Source organism: Triticum aestivum, chromosome 1A (assembly GCF_018294505.1).
Source record: "Triticum aestivum cultivar Chinese Spring chromosome 1A, IWGSC CS RefSeq v2.1, whole genome shotgun sequence".
Lineage (NCBI taxonomy): Eukaryota > Viridiplantae > Streptophyta > Magnoliopsida > Poales > Poaceae > Triticum > Triticum aestivum.
Window position 1 is genome coordinate 495,035,684 of NC_057794.1, and position 19,964 is coordinate 495,055,647.

At 50.7% G+C, this 19,964-nt stretch overlaps 1 protein-coding gene across 1 annotated transcript; it reads right to left on the minus strand.

Moving 5' to 3' along the window:
- Positions 1-6,070: 6,070 nt before the first annotated feature.
- On the minus strand, positions 6,071-9,949 carry LOC123059986 (uncharacterized). The gene is made up of 2 exons (XM_044482550.1): positions 9,743-9,949; positions 6,071-8,285 (listed from the first exon to the last, which is right to left on the minus strand). Exon 2 carries the CDS (start codon positions 8,127-8,129, stop codon positions 6,441-6,443), a length of 1,689 nt encoding a protein of 562 aa, XP_044338485.1. The 5' UTR covers positions 8,130-8,285; positions 9,743-9,949; the 3' UTR covers positions 6,071-6,440.
- Between the last annotated feature and the right edge of the window lie 10,015 nt (positions 9,950-19,964).

The window sequence follows — 19,964 nt, forward strand, 5'->3', positions numbered from 1 at the left end:
CCACAATGCGCTCGTTGATTAGTTAAATTAAGCCACATCTCAGTATCGCTTTGCGGCGACCGGGAGACTTGTCTTGACAGTGTTCATTAAGCTCATTTCTTGCTGGGAGTTAATTAAGTTTTGTTAAATATAAATTTTTTGCTGGGAGCTAAAAATTGTTAACTGAACACTTTGTTTCCAAAATAAGTCGGTTCATTCTCGGTTTTCAAACATTTGGCACCCAAAAGAAATACTGTAGCACCGATGCAATTTGACCAAAATGTTACTACAACATCTCTGTCTCCTTTTTCTATGGAAAGGGAGAAATTCATATCTTTCAACCTATTATTAATCTAGACGACACACAAAACCACGAGTTATTAGTAGAAGAGTATATAAAGTGAAATATATGATAAAACCATGACTACAAAATGACAGCAGAAACCTTCAGTTGAATATAAATCGGTCGACGGCGCGTTGCCCGCGGGCGTCATCATGGAGCTCTCCGACCTTTTCCAACTCTTAGGGGATGTGTCTTTGAGTGAAACCCTATGGTCTTGTCGCACGGTCGGGCGACCGCATCGTTCCCATATCGCTTCCCTCCCTGGAGCGTCGGTCCCTTCCATGCTTTCCCAGAGTTGTACATGCATGACATCATGGTTGGCAGGTGCCAGACCAATGATGCGGGTGGTTGGCATTGCTACCCGTGTGAAATGATGATGGTGGAGAGAGGGGCTAGGTAGTGGCATGTTCTTTGTTGTCGACTGCCTGGCATGTCCATGGGTTTGTTCTCACGCCTTCTTGTTAGAGGTGAAGTCGGAGATGCATCTGGAGAGGTGACATAGTGGCAATGTTGCCGTACAAAAGGTAGGTTTGATTCAGGAATCTTTAATGGTCATGCCTGCCAATGTAGGTGCAAGATGTGCTTCTGTCCCCCTTCAAGGCTTGTCATCGAAGTCTGAGCTTCATCATCCTCAACGCCTCTAGTCGTTTATATGGCATAAGTCAGCGTGGATCTCTTGAGATCACGCTGAACGCTCTTGGTTTGTCTTCTACGGTGAAGTCAAAGTTGCTTGGTCGGAAAGAAGTGATGACGATGAGGATTTCTGGCAACCTCGGCGAAGGTTATCTCTTAGATGGTGTATCCGGCTCTTACTGGACAACCAGGTCGCATGGGTGGCTATCTTGTGGGTGTATTGTACCGGTTTTTTGTTAATTGACCGGGCAATCCCCTTCTCATTGAATGGATACAACCCTTAGGGCTTTGGTTTCAAAATAAAAGGACAATAAACATCTTGCAATTGGGGATGGGTGAGAGGAAAGGGCGCAAATATAGGTATTTAGCCACATGCCTAGCCTAGGCTTAAAACTCTCTAAACTTTTCCAGCTGACCGCCCATCAGTTCAGAATGAATAACTAGGTTGAGAATAATAATCGTCTTTATCAATTTGGAAACTTGCATTGGTGTAACCAGGTCTGACCTAGGCTAGAAACTCTCCTAAAATTCTTGTTTGGTGATACAAAAGGGACAAATGAGCAGAACAATTGAGTTAGGCTAACCCTTAGGTCTGACTATACATGGTATTGCCCTGTCTATGACCCTATAAGTCACATCTTTCTAAGCGCGGTCTTTAAGAAGGAGATTGTGCATCCATATCAATGTTTTTTCTCAAAAAGGGAGGAAATACCTCAGCCTTTGTGTCAGATTATGCACACGATAATATATTATTAATTATTGAAACAATGGCAAGCAAAGCTAAGCACTAAGGCCGATCAACTCGGCGTGAACAAAAATAAAAGAAGAAAATCCGAGGCCATCTGCCTAGGACAAGCCTTGCGACAACATATCCAAATCCTACTACAAAATTTAGAAGCTATACAGTCACAAACAAAGGGTGCAGCGCTCCAAGACAACGCCTTCCAGAAAAAATCACCGCTCGCACGCCCATACTAGCTGGTCCAGCTAGATGTCAGAACAAGGGCTATCAACCCCAAAGCAATCCTCGAACCAACGGCTTGAACTAGGCAACGACGGGTGGAGGTCGACACTGCCTATCCGACTGGATCATGGGTTTCCACCCGGAAAGAGTGCATCCAACAAGTGAAAGCTAGTTCCGACATTTTCATCCCGGAGGATATCAACCCTTGTTGCCAAATCTAAGCAGCGGAGGTCAGAGCTAAGCATGATGGTGATGCCTTTAGCAAAAGGGGCAACGCAAATATGTAGTTGCTGGATCTGACCGTTGGAGGTCAAATTACGAGTTCTCTCCGTACAAGGAGCTGTGCTTTGCAACATTAAGTCTCTAGGTTATACATGTACTGAAATCCAGAAGAATGGACTGAAATTGATCCCAAAGATTAGAAAGGTGATTGCGATTTAAGAAAACTACGGGCAATTTAGAAATAGACAAGCCTTAGCTAAACCGTGGCGATGGTCGGATAAATTTATTTTCGGCCAATAATTGTTGGCTAACTTAGCAAAGCTATCGAGTAATACGGTATTCGGATGCTTAAACTTATGCCCCTCGTGTAGCCGATGATATGAATTTTGTACTATCAGTTGATGACTGGTTCCACGATTCGGATTGACAAAACTGCACTCCCGGTATATCCTGAATTTTTGTTTTCAAGGGGAAAGTCACAATGGCCAATTATTCTGGATGGAATGAGGTATGTATGGAGCTATGGTGAGGGCTTGACCCCTTCTCTGACTGCTCAGTTACTGCGGATTGAAGCTAGGAAGTAAGAGAACTCCAACGGGTCGATCCAAACGGACGACACGTTTGTTCGTTTTTTGTTCGTTTGGATCGGTTGCCCGTCCGACAGCCGTCCTGTTTTAGATTTAGATCGGCAGTGCGTCCAACGCGCTGACCAATTTCATGTCCGCATTCAATTTTTTAAAAAAGCCCGCGGTTATATATCATGTCAGCGGCCATGTCTCATGCCAGCACCATGCCAGCTTCAAAAAATATCACCACACAGTTCATGCTGGCGCACTCGCCAACGGCCGGCACACATGCCAACACACAAAAAGGGATGGGACTTAAGTTCGACCACGCCAACGCGGCCCCGTGGTCATGCCAGCACACCTGCCGGCATACAAAAAAGGACGGCGCTCGCCGCCCCGAGATCACTCGTCGTTGAACTTGAGCATGTCGGCCTGCATCTTTTCGAACCACGGCCTCTTCCTGGCGACACGGTGTTGAGATCCACCTTCATGATCTCCACCCCGGTCATCATGCTCGCGAGAGCCACTTCTTTCACCTTGGTCTTGGTGTTGGCGGCCTCAATCTCTAGCATCTTGGCTTGCTTCTCCGCCTCCATCTTAAGCATCTTGGCTTGCTTCTCCGCGTCCATCTCAAGCCTCCTCCGCATCCCACTTGTCCTCCTTCTTGGAGTTGGTCTTCCCCCGCGGCCGTGCCTTCTAGCCGTCCCCAACCTCCTCCACGGCTTGCTTCTCCCCACGCGACTTGAGGGCGGCATATTGCGCCTTGAACTTCTCCTCGTCTTTGATGACCCTAAAGCAATGGGAGAGGTTGAAGCTCCTGCCATTGTGTTGGACCTTGAATGTCTCCAAAGCTTGAAATACCTACAAATGCATTTCATGCAAGCATATTGGCAAATGGTATGCAAATGAACACCAAGCATAAACTTGAAGACACAAAAGAGGGCGGCTTGCTAGCATACCATGTCTTGCATGCCGATGCCGCTCACGGGGCGGGCCTTGACGCTCTTAAGAGTGGCAGAAAACTTGTTGCACTCTTGTTGTATCACCCTCCATCGCTTCAAAATGGACACCCACCCGCGCGTGCTCACTATTTGGTAAAGGCGGAAACTTCTTGAGCTCGTGAAACTCACGGTGGGCACGAATCCAAAAAGTTGAATGCTTTTGTTCGGCGCCCGTCTTGGGGTCTTGCCCAATGTCTCTCCAACACTCGCAAAGAAGTTTGTCCTCGGCCGCCGTGTATGCCTTGGTCCGCTTGCTCTTGCGCTTCGGCTTCGGCCCGACGGCTTGGTTGGCGAGCTCGTCCTCGAACAAAGGCACCTCTTAGATGTCGCACGCGTCCTCTTCCTCTTGCCTGTAGTCCTCCGGAAAGTCGTGGTCAAGTGGGAAGCCGTCCAGGTCCATACCGACCTGATCACGCATGAAGGCCGCCTGATCTTGATCGTAGCCAGGGAACGGCGTGAACGCCCCTCGGCCATCCTGGCTTTGTGTCTCACCCGGCGCACCAGCCTCGAAGATCAGGTTCTGCATGTAGTCCTCGTCGCCGGCGGCCGACATTCCGTCGAACAGGTTGTGTGCGCCCGGCTGCACGTTGGCCGGCATCTGCCGCGCGCGTTTCCTCGCGCCTTCGGATGACGAGCCACCGGCCACTGGTGTGGCGTTGAGGTCGATGGGCGCCGGCGCGGGCGTGGAAGGCGCCACCACGCTCACCTCGGGCGAGCACTCCCCGAAGAGGCGGGACGCCTGCGGGTAGACGTGGAAGCCGGGCATCGGGGTGCAAGTCGACGCGTGGGGCGAGTCAGGCAGCACCATCCGAGGGAACGCAGACGAGCCGGTGCTGGTCGCGGCCACGACGGCGTTGACGAGGTCGTGCTGACTAGGGTTTAACCCTAGCATATAGAGCGCCTCCCTCGTTGCCGCCACGACACGGGCGTTGGTGACCTCCTGCTGCGCGGCGGCGGCGACGGCGGCCGCTGCGATGGCTTCATCCCTCGCGCTTGCGGCGTGCCTCCGGCCCTTCCTCTTGGCCGACTCCCTTACCCGTTGTTCGTGCGTCAGCACCTTCTTCGGCTTGGGCGCGGCCGCGGTCTTGCGGGAGGCGCGAGGCTTGCCTTTGCCGGAGGGGGCGGTCGTCATGCCGGACGAGGCGAGGAAGGCGAGTCCGGTGGCGGCGTCGAGGTCGAGCACGTCGTCGCCCATGGCAAGGGGTGGGACGGGAGCGCGCGGGCGGGAGGGGGGCGGATGGAGGGAAATGGTGGAGGCTGCCACCGACCAGCGGGCCCGGAGGAGGAGGAGGCCCGCGCGCGCGTCTGTTTTATGTTCGCACCGACGCAACTCCGGCTCAAAAATGGACCGGGAATGGGTTTGCGTCCATTTGGATCGGCGCGTTAGGCCGACTTCTGTGTCCGCGCCGATTCAAACGGACGCCAGCGGACGAAATGAGTCGCCCCGTTGGAGTTGCTCTAAGTAACCTTGCAAACTTTACTCGCCGAATTTGCCCAGACACACTTGAGGCTTAGTTTACAAGCCAGCGGTTTTACCCGGCACACCCCGTCCACGTCAGACTCGTGATGCGTGACAAATCTCTCCAAGATGCACGGCGAAGTAGGTATAGACGCGTGATCGACGTGCATGGTTGACGTGCCCGGAGAGGCTTTGAATGTTTCATGTCCAAGAAAAACTCCGTCCGTGGATGTGTGTGTAGCCTCACGAGACGAGACATTGCAGGGAAAATCAACGCACGGTTCGTTCACGAGAGATGGAGCTCTACGACGAGGAGGAGTCGTCGGAGAGAAATCAACCAGCCAGCCTGGGTGCGTGCCAGCACGACGGTCGCCGGTCAGTGTGGCCCTCACCTCACCGGGTAAAAACTTTCTGGGAAGCTGCCTCCCGCGGGGAAGCAGGAGGAGCGAGCAGGCCGCTCTGCACTGCACTGCACGTTGGAGGTGGACTGTGAAAGGAGGAGACGCTACGCTGCTCTCTCTCCCGTGTCAAAACGGTTGAACCGATCGACAAGGGCGAGAACGAGAAGGAACCGGTCTGGGTGAAGTGAATCACACTTGTGCAATGCTAGCCATCTTTGGTCTGATGCATGCTGGAGTGTGGCTTTCGTTGACCCGGCAGGGCGTGGAGATGTGTCGATTTTCTTCTGTGCGTCAGATGATGAAATGATATGGACTGACGGTGCTGAAGCTGTCAAACGTACGTACGTACGTGGCGTGCGTCCCGCCGGATGGAGGAGTTCGATGGACGTGAAATGGTCGTCCGATTCCTTATTGGTGAGCAAGAAATGGGCTCATCACCACACATACAGTATGTACTTTGAGGGCAGGGTTGAGCACAACAGCCTCCTGCGCAAGAAAACAGTGAGCTGAAACAACTTCTTTTCCAAGGTTATACTAGAACATACCGATAGCAGCGTCACGTTCAGCTGTTAGCCATGACGCCTCCAGCCCAATACAGTAATAAACACACGGAGACCAACCACGCCATTCCATCTCAAAAGAGAGTTTGCACTGCAGAAATCTACAGAATTACACAACAGAACAGGACAGAACTGAATACTCTATGCATCTCACGGAAGAGCGATCGGCACCCGAAAAGAAAAAGAAAAGCTCAGCCACGGATGAAGAGAGGCGTGGTAAATTTTCTTTACAACAAATATACAGGTCCACCTCCATGGACTGAGCAAGATTCGTGACCCCTCATGACAAGCCAATTGTTGGGCCGCCACATGCTACGATTCATCTTCACCTTCTCTGTGTAAGACAGATGGAGCAGGCGCCTTCATCGCCCTGTCGCCGCCGTTTGCCGGAGAAGAACCGGGAGGGGTCGCACCGGACGACCTCCGCGGAGCTGATGGGCTCTCCATGATGAAAATGGACTGACTAGCCGTGCCTGTGCTGCTCCTGTACGGCGAGGCTGGAGTTGACTTGAAAAGCGGCAGACCGTCTTCACGAGCCAATGGGGACATCACACGCTGACTCTCCCCATTTACCTGCCCTCTGTACGACCTCTCCTCTGCAATGTCATAGTAATCAGCGGTCCTCACCTCCTGAGCGAGAGAGCACGAGCAGCAGCACAGCCACTGGAAGCAGTCCGTGACGTCGGGGTTACGGCAGCAGAAGGGGTTCCCAGGGAGGTTGAATCTCTTCCTCATCTGTATTCTCCAGAAGCCGCCGTACAGCAAACCGAAGAAGCACAGCGCGATGCCGGTGAGCCCCAGCGCCTCTCGCAGGGTTTCGTTGTTGATGTTGACTGCTGCCAGGTTGAAGATGAAGAACGGAGCCAGGCAAAAGAGCAGGAATGTTGCAATGTGGACGTACATGTTGCCGAACCCAAGCCTCTGAACATTCCACCCGAAAACACAGCAGCTGCAGAAAATTGACAAGTATGCAATGGTTATGCTGTCCCAGAAATCTGATAGCCCGCCGACCCACTCAGGCCTGCTCTCCACGAAACGGCGCTCGTCGCTTTGAAGAAAAGAGTATCTTCTCTCAAGTGACCTCCCTGAAGTTGCTGGCCTGGCGCCTTCAGTTGATGTGACCCCGGCTTGTGCTTCTGGATCACCTTCTCTCAGCTCTGCATCATAATCCTTCCCAAGAGGACTCACAATGTTATACACACTAGCGAATAACGCAGCCCCAAATGCAAAAGAAATAGTCACGGCGACACCAAGGGGAGGCCTTTCAGATCTGCGGTACCCTATGTTGAGACCACACAAGGCATACTGGGCGAAGCAGTTCAGATTAAGAAAGACCACAACCACCATCATGTGCATCCACTCATTAGGCTTATATGTCCCATTTTTGCAGTATTCTTTCCTAAGCCTTAAAATGTCCTTTTGGTCCCATCGACACAAGAGCACAAAGTTATAGATCCGCATCGGGTGTTGGTAAAGGCACATGAGTGTGAATAATGCATTCAAAATTTGGTTGTTCACTTCAAACCAGGCGTCTCTTTCTGATTTGCTAGGCAAAGCATGATTCAGCATCCCGGTCATAACCATGAAGAGTATTGCACCAGATACAGAAACAACAGCAATCCAGACAAAAAGGGCCATGTTAAGGGGCTGCCTTATCCAATCCTTGCCCATTGCCCACAGATGACCCCAGTTAATTTTCCTGATTAATCGAAAATGTTCGTGATTGTCATGGTTGTCAGAATGGATTGAACGTGAAAAATCATCACGCTGAAGTGCAAGCTGTCGAAACTTGACTGAAGGAGAAGGACCCAGCTTCTTAAAGTGGGCACCACTAGAAAAGCGATTCACAAAGTTGAGGCACCCACTCCGTTGATTTCCCTGTTTTGAAACATTTTGAGTGGAAAGACTGTTGACATCTGTGACTCCGGGATCATTTTCTGATGTCTTTGACTCTACTTGTTGAGTATCAGCTTTGAGGTTTCCATTACCATTAGGGACCATTTTGTTCAGTAGGAGTCTTCAGAATGTAGAAGCAGTCTTAACCTCCTTCGCGAAACAAGAGCAAGCTATTTTACTATCGGACTTGAAGTTCCATGTTCCACAGGATCGGTTGCTGTACTGTAATCTTTATATGAACTGGGCATTGGCCACCAAATTCTGCACAAACAGAAACAGGTCCAAAAGAAAGCAGATGATCATTACGCAAATTTAGGCAAAACTCATCCGTACATAAGCATCTCAAATTTAGACAAAAAGATAGACAAAGGTATAAGACTCTTATCATCTTATCCTGTTTCGATCTTTCAGCTATTCTGGGAATTATTTTTTGACAACTTGTACATAAGCATCTCAAATTCTCAATCAGACAATCCACCAATCACTGGCTATAGCTATACAGTGAAACCAAAGGGCATAAACATGAAAACATGTCCCTGAAGGGAAGAATAAGAGGGGTCGATTACCAACAGCACAGCCATGGTCCATCATTATTGGCATTGTCTATCTAAGGCGAACACATAAAAATCAACATCTCAAACCTCCATGAAATCCGAATTGCTTTCCGAAAAGATTTTTGTGCTAGTATATAAAATTTCAGCTGCTAACAGCAACAGCAAACACATGTAGCAAGTACAGTAGGCACTAGGCAGATACATCACAAATCGGCTATCGATAGAGTTCAAGCAGCATGAAGAAAAAAAATCAATAGAAGCATTACTTACTCTGCATAAGCTTTTCTATAAACACCACCCACATCATTCTACAATATTGCAGTTTTATGAGTGCAGTAGGTAGGTACCCCCATTGGCTCGGATTTATAGCTGTATCTAGAATTCGAGATGCTTTAAGTAGTTGTGCGGATACAACTCTCCCAATAGCTTGTGTCTATGTGTGACATCTTTGAGTTCATACTGTTGAATGCATTATGATGAATCCTAACATCTTAATCTTGTGACATCTGACATGCTTTTGGTACCGCTTACAATGGGGAAATCTTAAAGAACGCATGTTTCAAACAGCTGTTGCTATCAAAACTCATACATATTAAATCTATGTGACTCAACCGAAAGCTGTAACAGGGTTAAATAACTCGGCCCTTGGATCTATTAGAACGTCGGAATGAGTAAGAGCAGACTGATACAAACTTGATATACCACAGACAACCAGAAGATGCTCACATGCCAGAAACACAGGGACGTCTAAACATTAGTACAACGCACAAGAAAACCTAACTATTTAGTGAATGACTGAATTGACAAAGGGAAAATAGCTAGCTCGTGCAAGCTCCTGAACCACGCCAAGTCGAATGCTAAACAGCACCACTATCAGATAAGTCAATACCACCAGTACTTCTCCAACGAACCGACCTGGCTGGCTGCTAGGGGTAGCTCCGCGGCGGCGCCAGCGGGCGCAGCCCGCGTGCTCGGCTCGGGGTTGCCTAGCGGGGATGGGGAGACGGCAGGACCGCGGGAGCAGCACCGGGTTGCTGCTACGGCGAAAGCGGAAACCGTGGGAGCAAGCAAACAGGCGCGGCCAAATCAGAGTGACGGCGCGTCCGATTGGCCCAGATCCATGAGAGCGGCAGGGAGCAGAGGAGAGGGGGGAGGGACGCTCACCTGGCGCTCAAGCAAAGGTCGAGATCCTTGCCTTCCTCCCGCCGCCGCCGCCGCCGTGTCGGCTAGGCTGGGAGAAAAGACAGCGCGGAAGGTTGGTGCAGCCCCCTGTGGTGTGCTCGTGGAGTCGTGGGGGATAGGGAGGTTGGGGAGGGACGCGTAGCCGCCGAGGGGAGGGAGGGAAGAGTCGCTGTGGACGGAGGGCGCATCTCTCCGTTCGACTCGCCGTTACGCCCGCGCTTTTCCGCTGGCTGCCGTTAGGCCCAGCCGCGGCACGGCGACGGCGAGCGTAACGGCGAGAAAAGAGCCGTTCAACGCCTGTCGTGGGAACTCGCTGGAGGAGCGACGCCGACGGGACGCGTAAGCCACATTATCTCTCTGGATTTTTTTTGCCGGCTGTCTCTCTCTCTCTAGGCTTTATCGATGGGTTAGGTGTAAACCGTTCAGCTGTTCCATTTCTTTCGGTTATTGATGTCCTGTGCTCATGCAGTACGTCGAGGAAAAGTTATTTCTTTAGGGCTAGGAAAAGTTAGGTTATGGCGGAGAAAGTGCTAAGGGCTCGTGGGAGCATAGTTTAAAAAACCGGAACGGTGATCAAACGGGCGAGTCTAGGCGTTTTGCTGGTCAAACTATTGGTACATTCTGTTCGACATCAGTTTGATAGGTGGTACAAATTATAATTTTGGGAGCCAGGGCCGGCCCTATGTTTTGGGAGGCCCTAGGCGAACTCGATAACATGGGCCCCTATATCCTAAATCCTAAGACCATATATATGTATGCGTGTGTGTTATATATATGACTTATTAAGAGTAACTTTTAGTCACACATCTTTAGTTTAAAATTTGACTATAATAATTCAAATGACTTCATCGAGAACAATAATAACCAAATTCGAACTGATTCCATCAACAACAATAATACCAAAAAATCGCAAAATGAAACTAACATGACATGATTAATTACCTCAAATAAGAACCAAATTAGACTGACTCCATCGACAACAATAATACTTCAGTGCTTCAAAAAAGGTTTCTTCGGGAGTAGTTTCTTGCCCCTGTTCTTCAATGACATCAACATTGCTTGAAGATGTAAAGAACTTATTCAAAGAATCCTTCAATGGTAGAATTTTCGGATCACTTTCTTTCTTTTTCCTTCTTGTTTCAGCACCCGACAATTGCTTCTTCTTAGGTAACATGGCAGGCTAATGTCCTAAAATCATGAAGAAAAGATCAAAAGAGGATACAAAGAATTAGGAATTTATACATCGGATGCTTGGAACCCTAGACATGTACATAGAATGACAAAAAAAATGATTGATTGAATTAGAAAATTTAAAACTTCATGCATACTGAAATTGGAGGATGGATCATGGATGTATAGTTGAATACGTAATTAAATACTAAATAAAGAATAAATAAAGTACTGAAATTGTCAAATTAGGGTTTGGGGGATGGACTGGAACTGAGGAACATGGATGGAAACATTCAAACGTACTTTAGGGATTGGGGACGGCCGCATTGCAGACTTCAAGACTTGTAGTCGCCAGTCGGATGTATACTTGTATACGTATTGCCGCGGTGCCGCCTTGCCGGATGCCGGATGGCCGGGCCGCTGGGTTGCTGGCCTGTCGTGCGGCGTGCCGCGCGTGCAGCTCCAGCGGGCAGCGGGCCAGCGGCAGGCGAGGCGAGGATGACACGGCAAGGCGCCGAGCGACGGAGCGAGGAGGCCGACGGGCGTCACGGCGCCTGACGAACCTAACCTACGAAGGAAAAGGAAAACGAGCAGTCGTCTGTCTGCCAACTGGCGTGAGTCACGGTGTCGCTTCGCGACTTCGCGTTCGTTAATCGATCAGCGATGGCTTGCTAGCTATCGGATGGGTCTAGCCCATCTTATTTCTTTTCTCTAGTTCTTTTGTATTATTTTTACCTATTTTTTGCTGGGCTATAATACAGATATATACTCTGTCATGGGCCCCCCTCCTTGCCTGGGCCCTGGGCCATCGCCCCGCCGCCATACCCCCAGGGCCGGCCCTGTTGGGAGCCCATATTTCTCGTGTCTTTTGTGTGTGTGCAAATATTTAGAGAGAAGGCCACAACAACCGAACGATATAAGGGTTCTTAAGTCACCCAAGCAGCATTACATGAGGTGTTTTCCGCCGGTGACCGAATGCAACTGGGCGGGCGACTGAAGGTGTCCGTGCACCCGACCGCGATGGCGCCGTCCGCCGCCGGTGATCGCCGGCGCGTCGGCGGGCGGTTCTGGGCTCTCGCCGAGTCCGACGAAGAAGACGCGGACGACGATGGGGGTGCATCCCCGGCGGAGGCGCCGCCCTCACCAACACCTTCAGATCTCATTTGCGATTTATTCCATGCAGGTTATTGCGAAGATGAAGTGGCCATGACGATCGATCAAGTTCTGCCACTGGACAATCCGGCGCGTACCGGTCTTCACGCGGGCGAGAAGAATGAGATGATCCGACGCATAGTTCATCGGAAGACGGCGGCGTCGGCGCTCAGACCATGGAAGGGACCCATACCTAAGGTGAGTCTTCCGAATCTCACGTTATTCGATATGATCAGGCCAGAGTCTTGGATCACTGTTAAGAACAAGAAGAACACGAGGCAGCGCGCAGGTAGTCCGGCAACGGCGGCGCCCGTGATGGCAGCGGCGATGACCACGATCTCGCTCACGAGATCACAGCGATTGACTCAGCTGCTAGGTGGATTTGGGCCGGTTCGGTGTGGACCGGGTCCGTGAGATGTTGGGCCAGAGAAAGATGGGTATGAGGCCCATGCCGGACCGGGCCACTCTCCTCCACCTATTGCGTTGCCATGCACGTACGAGCGTGATTGTTCTCTCGATCATGCGCAGCCGCCTCTTCGCCCTAGGGTTCGTAGGCACGGCACGAGAGGTTTTCCTGCCTCTAGTCTATGTCGGGCTAGGAGGATCTGCCTGCTGCCTGACATGGCCGGCCGCGGGGTGGCGCCGCCGCCAGCCAAGAAGGCCGCTTCCGGTCCTGTGGGACGGGGCGGGACAGCTCCGCCACCGACGGTGGACGCTGGACGAGGAGTCCCGACGTCGTCTGCCCAGAGGCCGCCGGCGGGCGAGGGCGCTACTCAGGGCAACCCGGGGCGAGGTGCTGGCCCCGTGGGCGCGAGGCCTCCGGGGCAAGTGCCCGTCCAGTCGGTTCCTGGTCGGGGCGGCTTGAGGCCCCCAGCGCCGGGCGCTGCACTTCCTGCTCTGCCGGTTGCGGGTCGCGGAGGGCTTCGGCCTGTTGTGCCGGGCGCGTCCAATGTGGCTCCGGTTGTCCATGGTGGAGGGCCTCGGCCTGTTGGGGGCTTGCCGGCGCCCTCGGGCAATCAACCTCGGGCTACTCCTCCACCCCATTACGTTGCGAGGCCGGCGCAATACCGGACCGGTCCGTCTCAGACAAATAACAGAGAGTCCAAGGATCCGCCCCGAGGCCAGTGGGGGGATGATGGGTATGATGCGTATGGTGCCGAACAGCACCGAGGATCTTCTTCTACAGGAGGAGGTCGTGGATATGCCTGGCAAAGAGACGGGTCGGCTGAGAGACCATTTCTCGGCCCGGCAGGTGGTTTTGTCGAGGGGGCCTCCGGCCCGGATCACCGTTAGAGAGGAGGCTTTCGTGGTCATCGTGGTGGTCGGGGTGGGGGCCGTGGGAGATTTCGCCGACCGCCCCCGCCCCGGGCAGTTGATCCTGCAGCGTCTACAGTGGAGCCTGGCCATACTGCCACTGAGCTTCCTCCCAAGGCGATGGAGGTGGTGAACGCCTTGGCCAGTGTTGAGGTTTCTGAGACTGGGACGATGGATGAGACTACCGACAGGTCTGATGCCGAGAGGGCGTCCAAATATGCGCGTAAGAAGGAGAGGATGATTTGCTACCATTGTGGTGAGAAGGGCCACTTCATTGCTGAGTGTGTGGCCCAGCTGTGTGAGTCGTGTGGCAAGCCTGCACATGACTCCGGGGAGTGCCCGTTGTTGCGTGACCTGCCCCCGACGCTGAATATTTATGGAGTCTATTGTGCTGAGCTCATGTTTTTTGAGTCCCTGACGGCGAGAGAGGTCCCGGAAGATACCCTGAGTTTGACTACCGGGATTGTGAAAGCGACCCAGGGCGCGGTGACTGAGACACAGATTGTGAGGAGGCTTCAGGAGCTGGCTCCCGGGGATTTTAGATGGGAATTGGTGCCTATCGAGGACAGGGTTTTCAAGGTTGATTTTCCTACTTTGTTGAACTTTGGCTTGTGTAGAGTCCCCGGTACTAAGTGTATCCTGGAGTTCCACGAGTGGAAGCAGGTTGAGCCTAAGGGAAAGCCGCTCACGCAGGTCTGGTTGCGGTTTTTAGGGGCTCCATCTAAGCCTCTGCAGGATGCTCGAGTGGTGGCTAGTATGGGCATCATGGTTGGGAAGACAGAAAAAGTGGATATGGCTTTCACACGTGCCCAGGGGGTGGCCCGGATTTTAGTGAGTGTTCTGGGTATTGAGTTCGTGCCTGATAAGGTCAACTGGACCTATAGGGGAGAGGTGTTCCCGCTTGAGATCGAGTTTGAGGACGCTGATTTATTTGCTGATGTGGTTAATGGTAACAATGTTGACATGCACGACAGAGATGGCAATGCGGGGGACAAGGGGTCACCGTCAGATGAGCCCACGCGAGAGGGGTCTAACGGTTCTCACCCAGCTCAGTCGCCTAGGGATGGGACCGGGGTTGAGCCCGCAGCATCACCAGCGGTGCCCATGACTACTATGCGTTTTGGGTCCTTTGAGCCAGCCTCGGCACCTCCCAGACTATGGAGTGACCGGGTAGATTCTGATGATTACCTTGAGCACACGCTCCCTCTGTTGGAGTTCGAGGGGGATGCTTGCTTGTCTGCTGGACGGCCGACAAGGACTTTGGTCGGGGCTAGGGTGAGGAGGCCGGAGGGTGCTTCTCTTGTCCTGGCGCCTCACGTGGACGCGACTCCGGTGTCGGCGACTACGTGCGCGATGAGTTGTGGGGGAGGGGGTTCGGGGCAGGTGGCCCCGTCTTCTCCCATCCCCATCCCGACCTCGGTTGCGTCGGTGACGCCGGCCCCGAGGGGGTCGGCCGGTGCTGGGAGAGGGAGCCCGAGGCAGGCGCCCTTAGCTCCTGCTTCTCTGATGGTGGCAGTAACCACCGCGGCAGCAGCTGCGTTGGGGGGTGCTGGGGCAGGAGGCCCTGGCTCCTCCTTCCCCGACGGTCAGGAGGACTGCTTCTCCCTCGCTGATGGCTCAGCCGTTTGAGCCGGCGGCTGGGGTGGGAGGAGGGCGCGGGCAGGTGTCCCCCGTTATCCCCTCTTCGCTCGCACACATGGCCGGGGGCCCTGGTGTGGGGCACCCGTCTGAGGGGATCAGGAGCCCGCCGACGCCTTCTCTGGTAACCTCGGTAGACCCTTTGAGGGACTCTATACCAGGTTTCACTAGAGAGGAGGTTGTCGCGTTTGGCGGGATCCCGGACCCTATCTCCGCGGGGAGACGGATGAGTGCTCGCATCCTCGACATCCCTGAGGTTGATGATATGCAGCAGCGGTGCGCTATGAGGGCGGCCAAGCTTCAGGAAGCTGCTTTATCTTCTGGTATGTCCGTCAACTTATCTAATTCCCTATTGCATTTTTCTAATGAGGAGATTATAAATAATGCAAACCAATTAGGGGTTTCACTAGGTGCTACGGATAGTGAGATTACCAATTCGGTGAATGATCTATTAGATTTGGAGGTGGAACGTGCCTTAGAGGCTATTCGTAATCTTGCAACAGTTAAACCAATGAATGATGATGAGATTGATGCGCTAGGGGTTAGAGTGCTCGATAATCTGTGTGCGGATCTAGCACCCCCCAATCATGACTCTGAGGAAGATGATGTACCCCTAGAGAATGAGGCTAGTAATATATGTGAACCCGGTTATGAGGACCGGGCGACTGAGCCTAGTAAACCTAAGCGTAAGTGGAAACGGAAGATCTATCCCGATTCCGCAGTTCGTAGGAGTGCTAGGATTCGAGTTACTAAAAAATTCCATGATGATCTATGAGAGGAATTTTTTGGAATAACAGAGGTCTGAAGGACTTGGCTAAAAGAAGATTCCTAGCTGAGGAAGCTCTAGAGCAGAGGTTAGATTTTGTTGCTCTATCGGAGACGGGTAGAGATAACTTTGCGCCCCAGTTTCTCTCTTCTCTTGTGGGTGGTATTGATTTCGATTGGCATTGCCTCCCTCCGCGAGGAAGATCGGGTGGTATCTTACTAGGTGTGAGATGCAATTCGCTTGAAGTCCGAAGTGTCGTGATGGGAGACTTCGCGGTGAAGTTTCGAGTCAGGTCTAGGTAGATGGTTTTAACTGGGCTTTGGTGGCGGTTTATGGTGCCGCACAGCCTGAGCTTAAAGCGGAGTTTCTGGCGGACCTTGTTCGAATCTGTGGGTCAGAACAGCTTCCAATTTTAGTTGGAGGTGATTTCAATATCATCAGGAGGAGAGAGGAGAAGAACAATGATAACTTTGATGGCAGATGGTCGTTTATGTTCAATAGCATTATTGAAAGCTTGGATCTGAGAGAGATAGAGCTTTCTGGTAGAAAGTTCACCTCGGCTAATGCTCTACCAAACCCAACCTATGAAAAACTTGATCGAGTACTTGCGAGCGTGGAGTGGGAACAAAAGTTCCCTCTGGTTACGATGCAAGCTCTTTCGAGGGGAATATCTGATCACACCCCATTGTTCGTGGACTCAGGGGAGCCGAACCATGTGGGGAACAAGAATACCTTCTCCTTTGAGATGTCTTGGTTTGAACGTGAGGGGTTCTTGGACTTGATCGCCAGGGAATGGGATAGAGGTGTAGGAGGCAAGAATGCTATAGAGCGTTGGCAGAATAAGATTAGGCATTTAAGAAGTTTCTTACGGGGTTGGGATAAGCACCTCAGTGGTGTGTATAATATTGAAAAGGATAGACTCCTTACTCTTATACAGGCCCTGGACATACAGGCCGAAGTCAATATCTTGTCGCCAGCCCAGCTTCAGGTTAAAAATGAGGCGGAGAAGAGGCTGAAAGAACTGCTTCGCGAAGAAGAATTGAAGTGGGCTTTGCGTGCTAAAGTCCGCAAAGTGGTCCAAGGGGATGCGAACACTCAGTTCTTCCATTTGATAGCTAATGGCAAGCACAGAAAGAAGCGTATCTTTCAGCTTGAGCAAGACGAGGGCACTATTTTAGGTCAGGATAACCTAAAAACATATATTACCGACTATTATAAGCAGTTATTTGGACCTCCGGAGGATAATTGTGTGTCCCTCGATGAGTCCAGGACTGAGGACGTGCCTCAGCTATCAGCTGCTGATAATGATATTCTGGTTGCCCCGTTTTCGGAGAAGGAGGTTTTGATGCTATTGCACAGATGAAAAACAATAAGGCTCCCGGACCGGATGGATTCCCGGCAGAGTTCTATAAAAAGTGCTGGCACATTATTAAGGGGGATTTACTACCTATGTTCCATGATCTGTTCTCTGGACAGCTTCAATTATTTCACTTGAATTTTGGGACTATCACACTGCTTCCTAAGAAGACGGATGCTGTGAGAATTGAGCAATTCAGGCCGATCTGTCTCCTCAATGTTAGTTTCAAAATTTTCACCAAGGTCGGGACTAACAGACTCACACAGATTGCGCATTCTGTGGTGCAACAGTCCCAAACTGCTTTCATGCCGGACAGAAATATCCTTGAAGGGGTGGTCGTCCTGCATGAAACACTCCATGAAATCCATTCCAAAAAATTAGATGGAGTAATTTTTAAGGTGGATTTCGAGAAAGCGTACGATAAGGTCAAATGGCCATTCCTCCAACAGTCATTGCGTATGAAAGGTTTTGATGAAGCCTGGCGCCGACAGGTTGAATCATTTACGCAAAAAGGTAGTGTGGGAATTAAAGTTAATGATGACATAGGTCATTACTTCCAGACACATAAAGGCCTCAGACAAGGAGATCCGATGTCCCCTATCTTGTTTAACATTGTGGTGGATATGTTAGCAATCTTGATAGGAAGGGCTAAGGAAAATGGTCAAGTAGGTGGATTGGTACCTCATCTTATTGATGGAGGTGTATCCATCCTTCAGTACGCTGATGATACAATCATCTTCATGGAGCATGACTTGGCCAAGGCTAGAAATATGAAGCTTGTGTTATGCCTTTTCGAACAATTGACCGGGTTAAAGATTAACTTTCATAAGAGCGAGCTGTTCTGTTTTGGTAGGGCCAAAGATGAATAGGATGCTTATAGGCAATTGTTTGGGTGCGAGTTGGGAGAGTTACCCTTCTCTTACCTGGGGATTCCAATCCACCATCGTAGGCTGACAAACAGAGAGTGGAAGTGCATCGAGGACCGATTTGAGAAGAAACTGAGTTGCTGGAAGGGTAAGCTCATGTCATACGGAGGCCGATTAATCCTGATTAATTCGGTGCTCACGAGTATGCCAATGTTTCTCCTATCGTTCTTTGAGGTCCCAGTTGGTGTTAGGAAGAGACTGGACTTCTATCGATCGCGTTTCTTTTGGCAGGGTGATGAGCTTAAAAGAAAATATCGGCTTGCTAAATGGGATATCATCTGTAGACCGAAAGACCAAGGGGGTCTAGGTATTGAGAATCTAGAAGTTAAGAATAAATGCCTTCTTAGCAAGTGGCTGTGGAAGCTCTCATCGGAGACTGATGCTATGTGGGCTCAAATCCTTCGCAGCAAGTACCTCCAGACAAAAACTTTGTCCCAGGTTACAGTCAGGCCGACCGATTCGCCTTTCTGGAAAGGCCTAGTGAAAGTCAAACATGCCTTATTTAATAGGACGAAGTTTGTTATTGGAAACGGCTCGAGTACACGTTTCTGGGAGGATACTTGGCTCGGCGAGACACCCTTGGCCATCCAATATCCGTCTTTGTACCGCATTGTTCAACGACGTGAGGTATTCGTCGCATCGGTCTTTCAATCTACCCCCCTTAATATCCAGTTCCGACGAACGCTAGCGGGCAATCGTTGGGAAGAATGGCTCTGTCTAGTTAGGAGACTGATGGACGTCCAGCTTTCACAACAACCCGATGAATTACGCTGGAAATTGACTAAGTCTAGAGTATCCACGGTTAAATCAATGTATATTGATGTTATTAATTCGAACTCCATTCCTACGTCTAAGCATGTTTGGGATGTCAAAATTCCTTTGAAAATAAAAGTGTTTATGTGGTTTGTCCATAAACAAGTTATTTTAACTAAGGACAACTTGATAAAGCGTAATTGGACAGGACCTACTAGGTGTAGTTTCTGCGATCGGGATGAGACTATCAAACACCTCTTTTTTGATTGCCCATTGGCCAAGGTACTTTGGCAGACGGTCCACATTGCTTTTAATATCAATCCACCGAATTCTGTTAATGCGTTATTTGGGACATGGCTTAATGGGATTGAGCCTGACTTAGCGAGACATATTCGGGTTGGAGTTTGTGCTTTGCTGTGGACTATCTGGACTTGCAGAAATGATTTGGTCTTTAACAGAATATCATGTATACATTTTTTGCAGGTCATATTCCGAACTACGCACTGACCGTTCGTGGTCGCTACTCACCCAGACGGAGGCCTGGGAGCATTTGATTACTGGGTCTTTCCGCTAGGAGATGGTAGCTCGGGATATCTTCAACCGGTTTGGATGGCGGTCATGTAATAGGATAGGTATTTAGTTTCCCTATCTAGTTTGAGCCGGCCGGATGTGGCATCTTGTCTTGGCTAGTTGGTGTTTCTAGCCTTTATTTGGCTCTGTGTGAGCTTTCTGTATTTTTTTATTACTTTTGAAGACCTTTGGAACCATGTTGATACTTCTTTATTTGGTTAATAAGATGGCCGTATGCATCTTTCTGATGCAGAGGCCGGAGAATCCCCCTTTTTAAAAAAAAAATGAAACATACAAAGAAGAGCCCCACCTGTGATGGCAACGACGACTACACACATGTAACAAAGGCCGGGCTGGAAGCAGGTGAAGCATGGTGAGCGAAAGTCTATTGCAGAAGGAGCAGTCTTGAACGGGAAGCTCGAGCTGGAGGCGGTGAGATCCCCTCTCCCCATCTCTCATTCTCTCTCTCTATTTCTTCCTTCCCAAACCTTCATTGTTGCTCACGCATGTTGTGTAGTTTTCACTCATAGCTCCCGATGTCATTGTCGATGTCCTTCC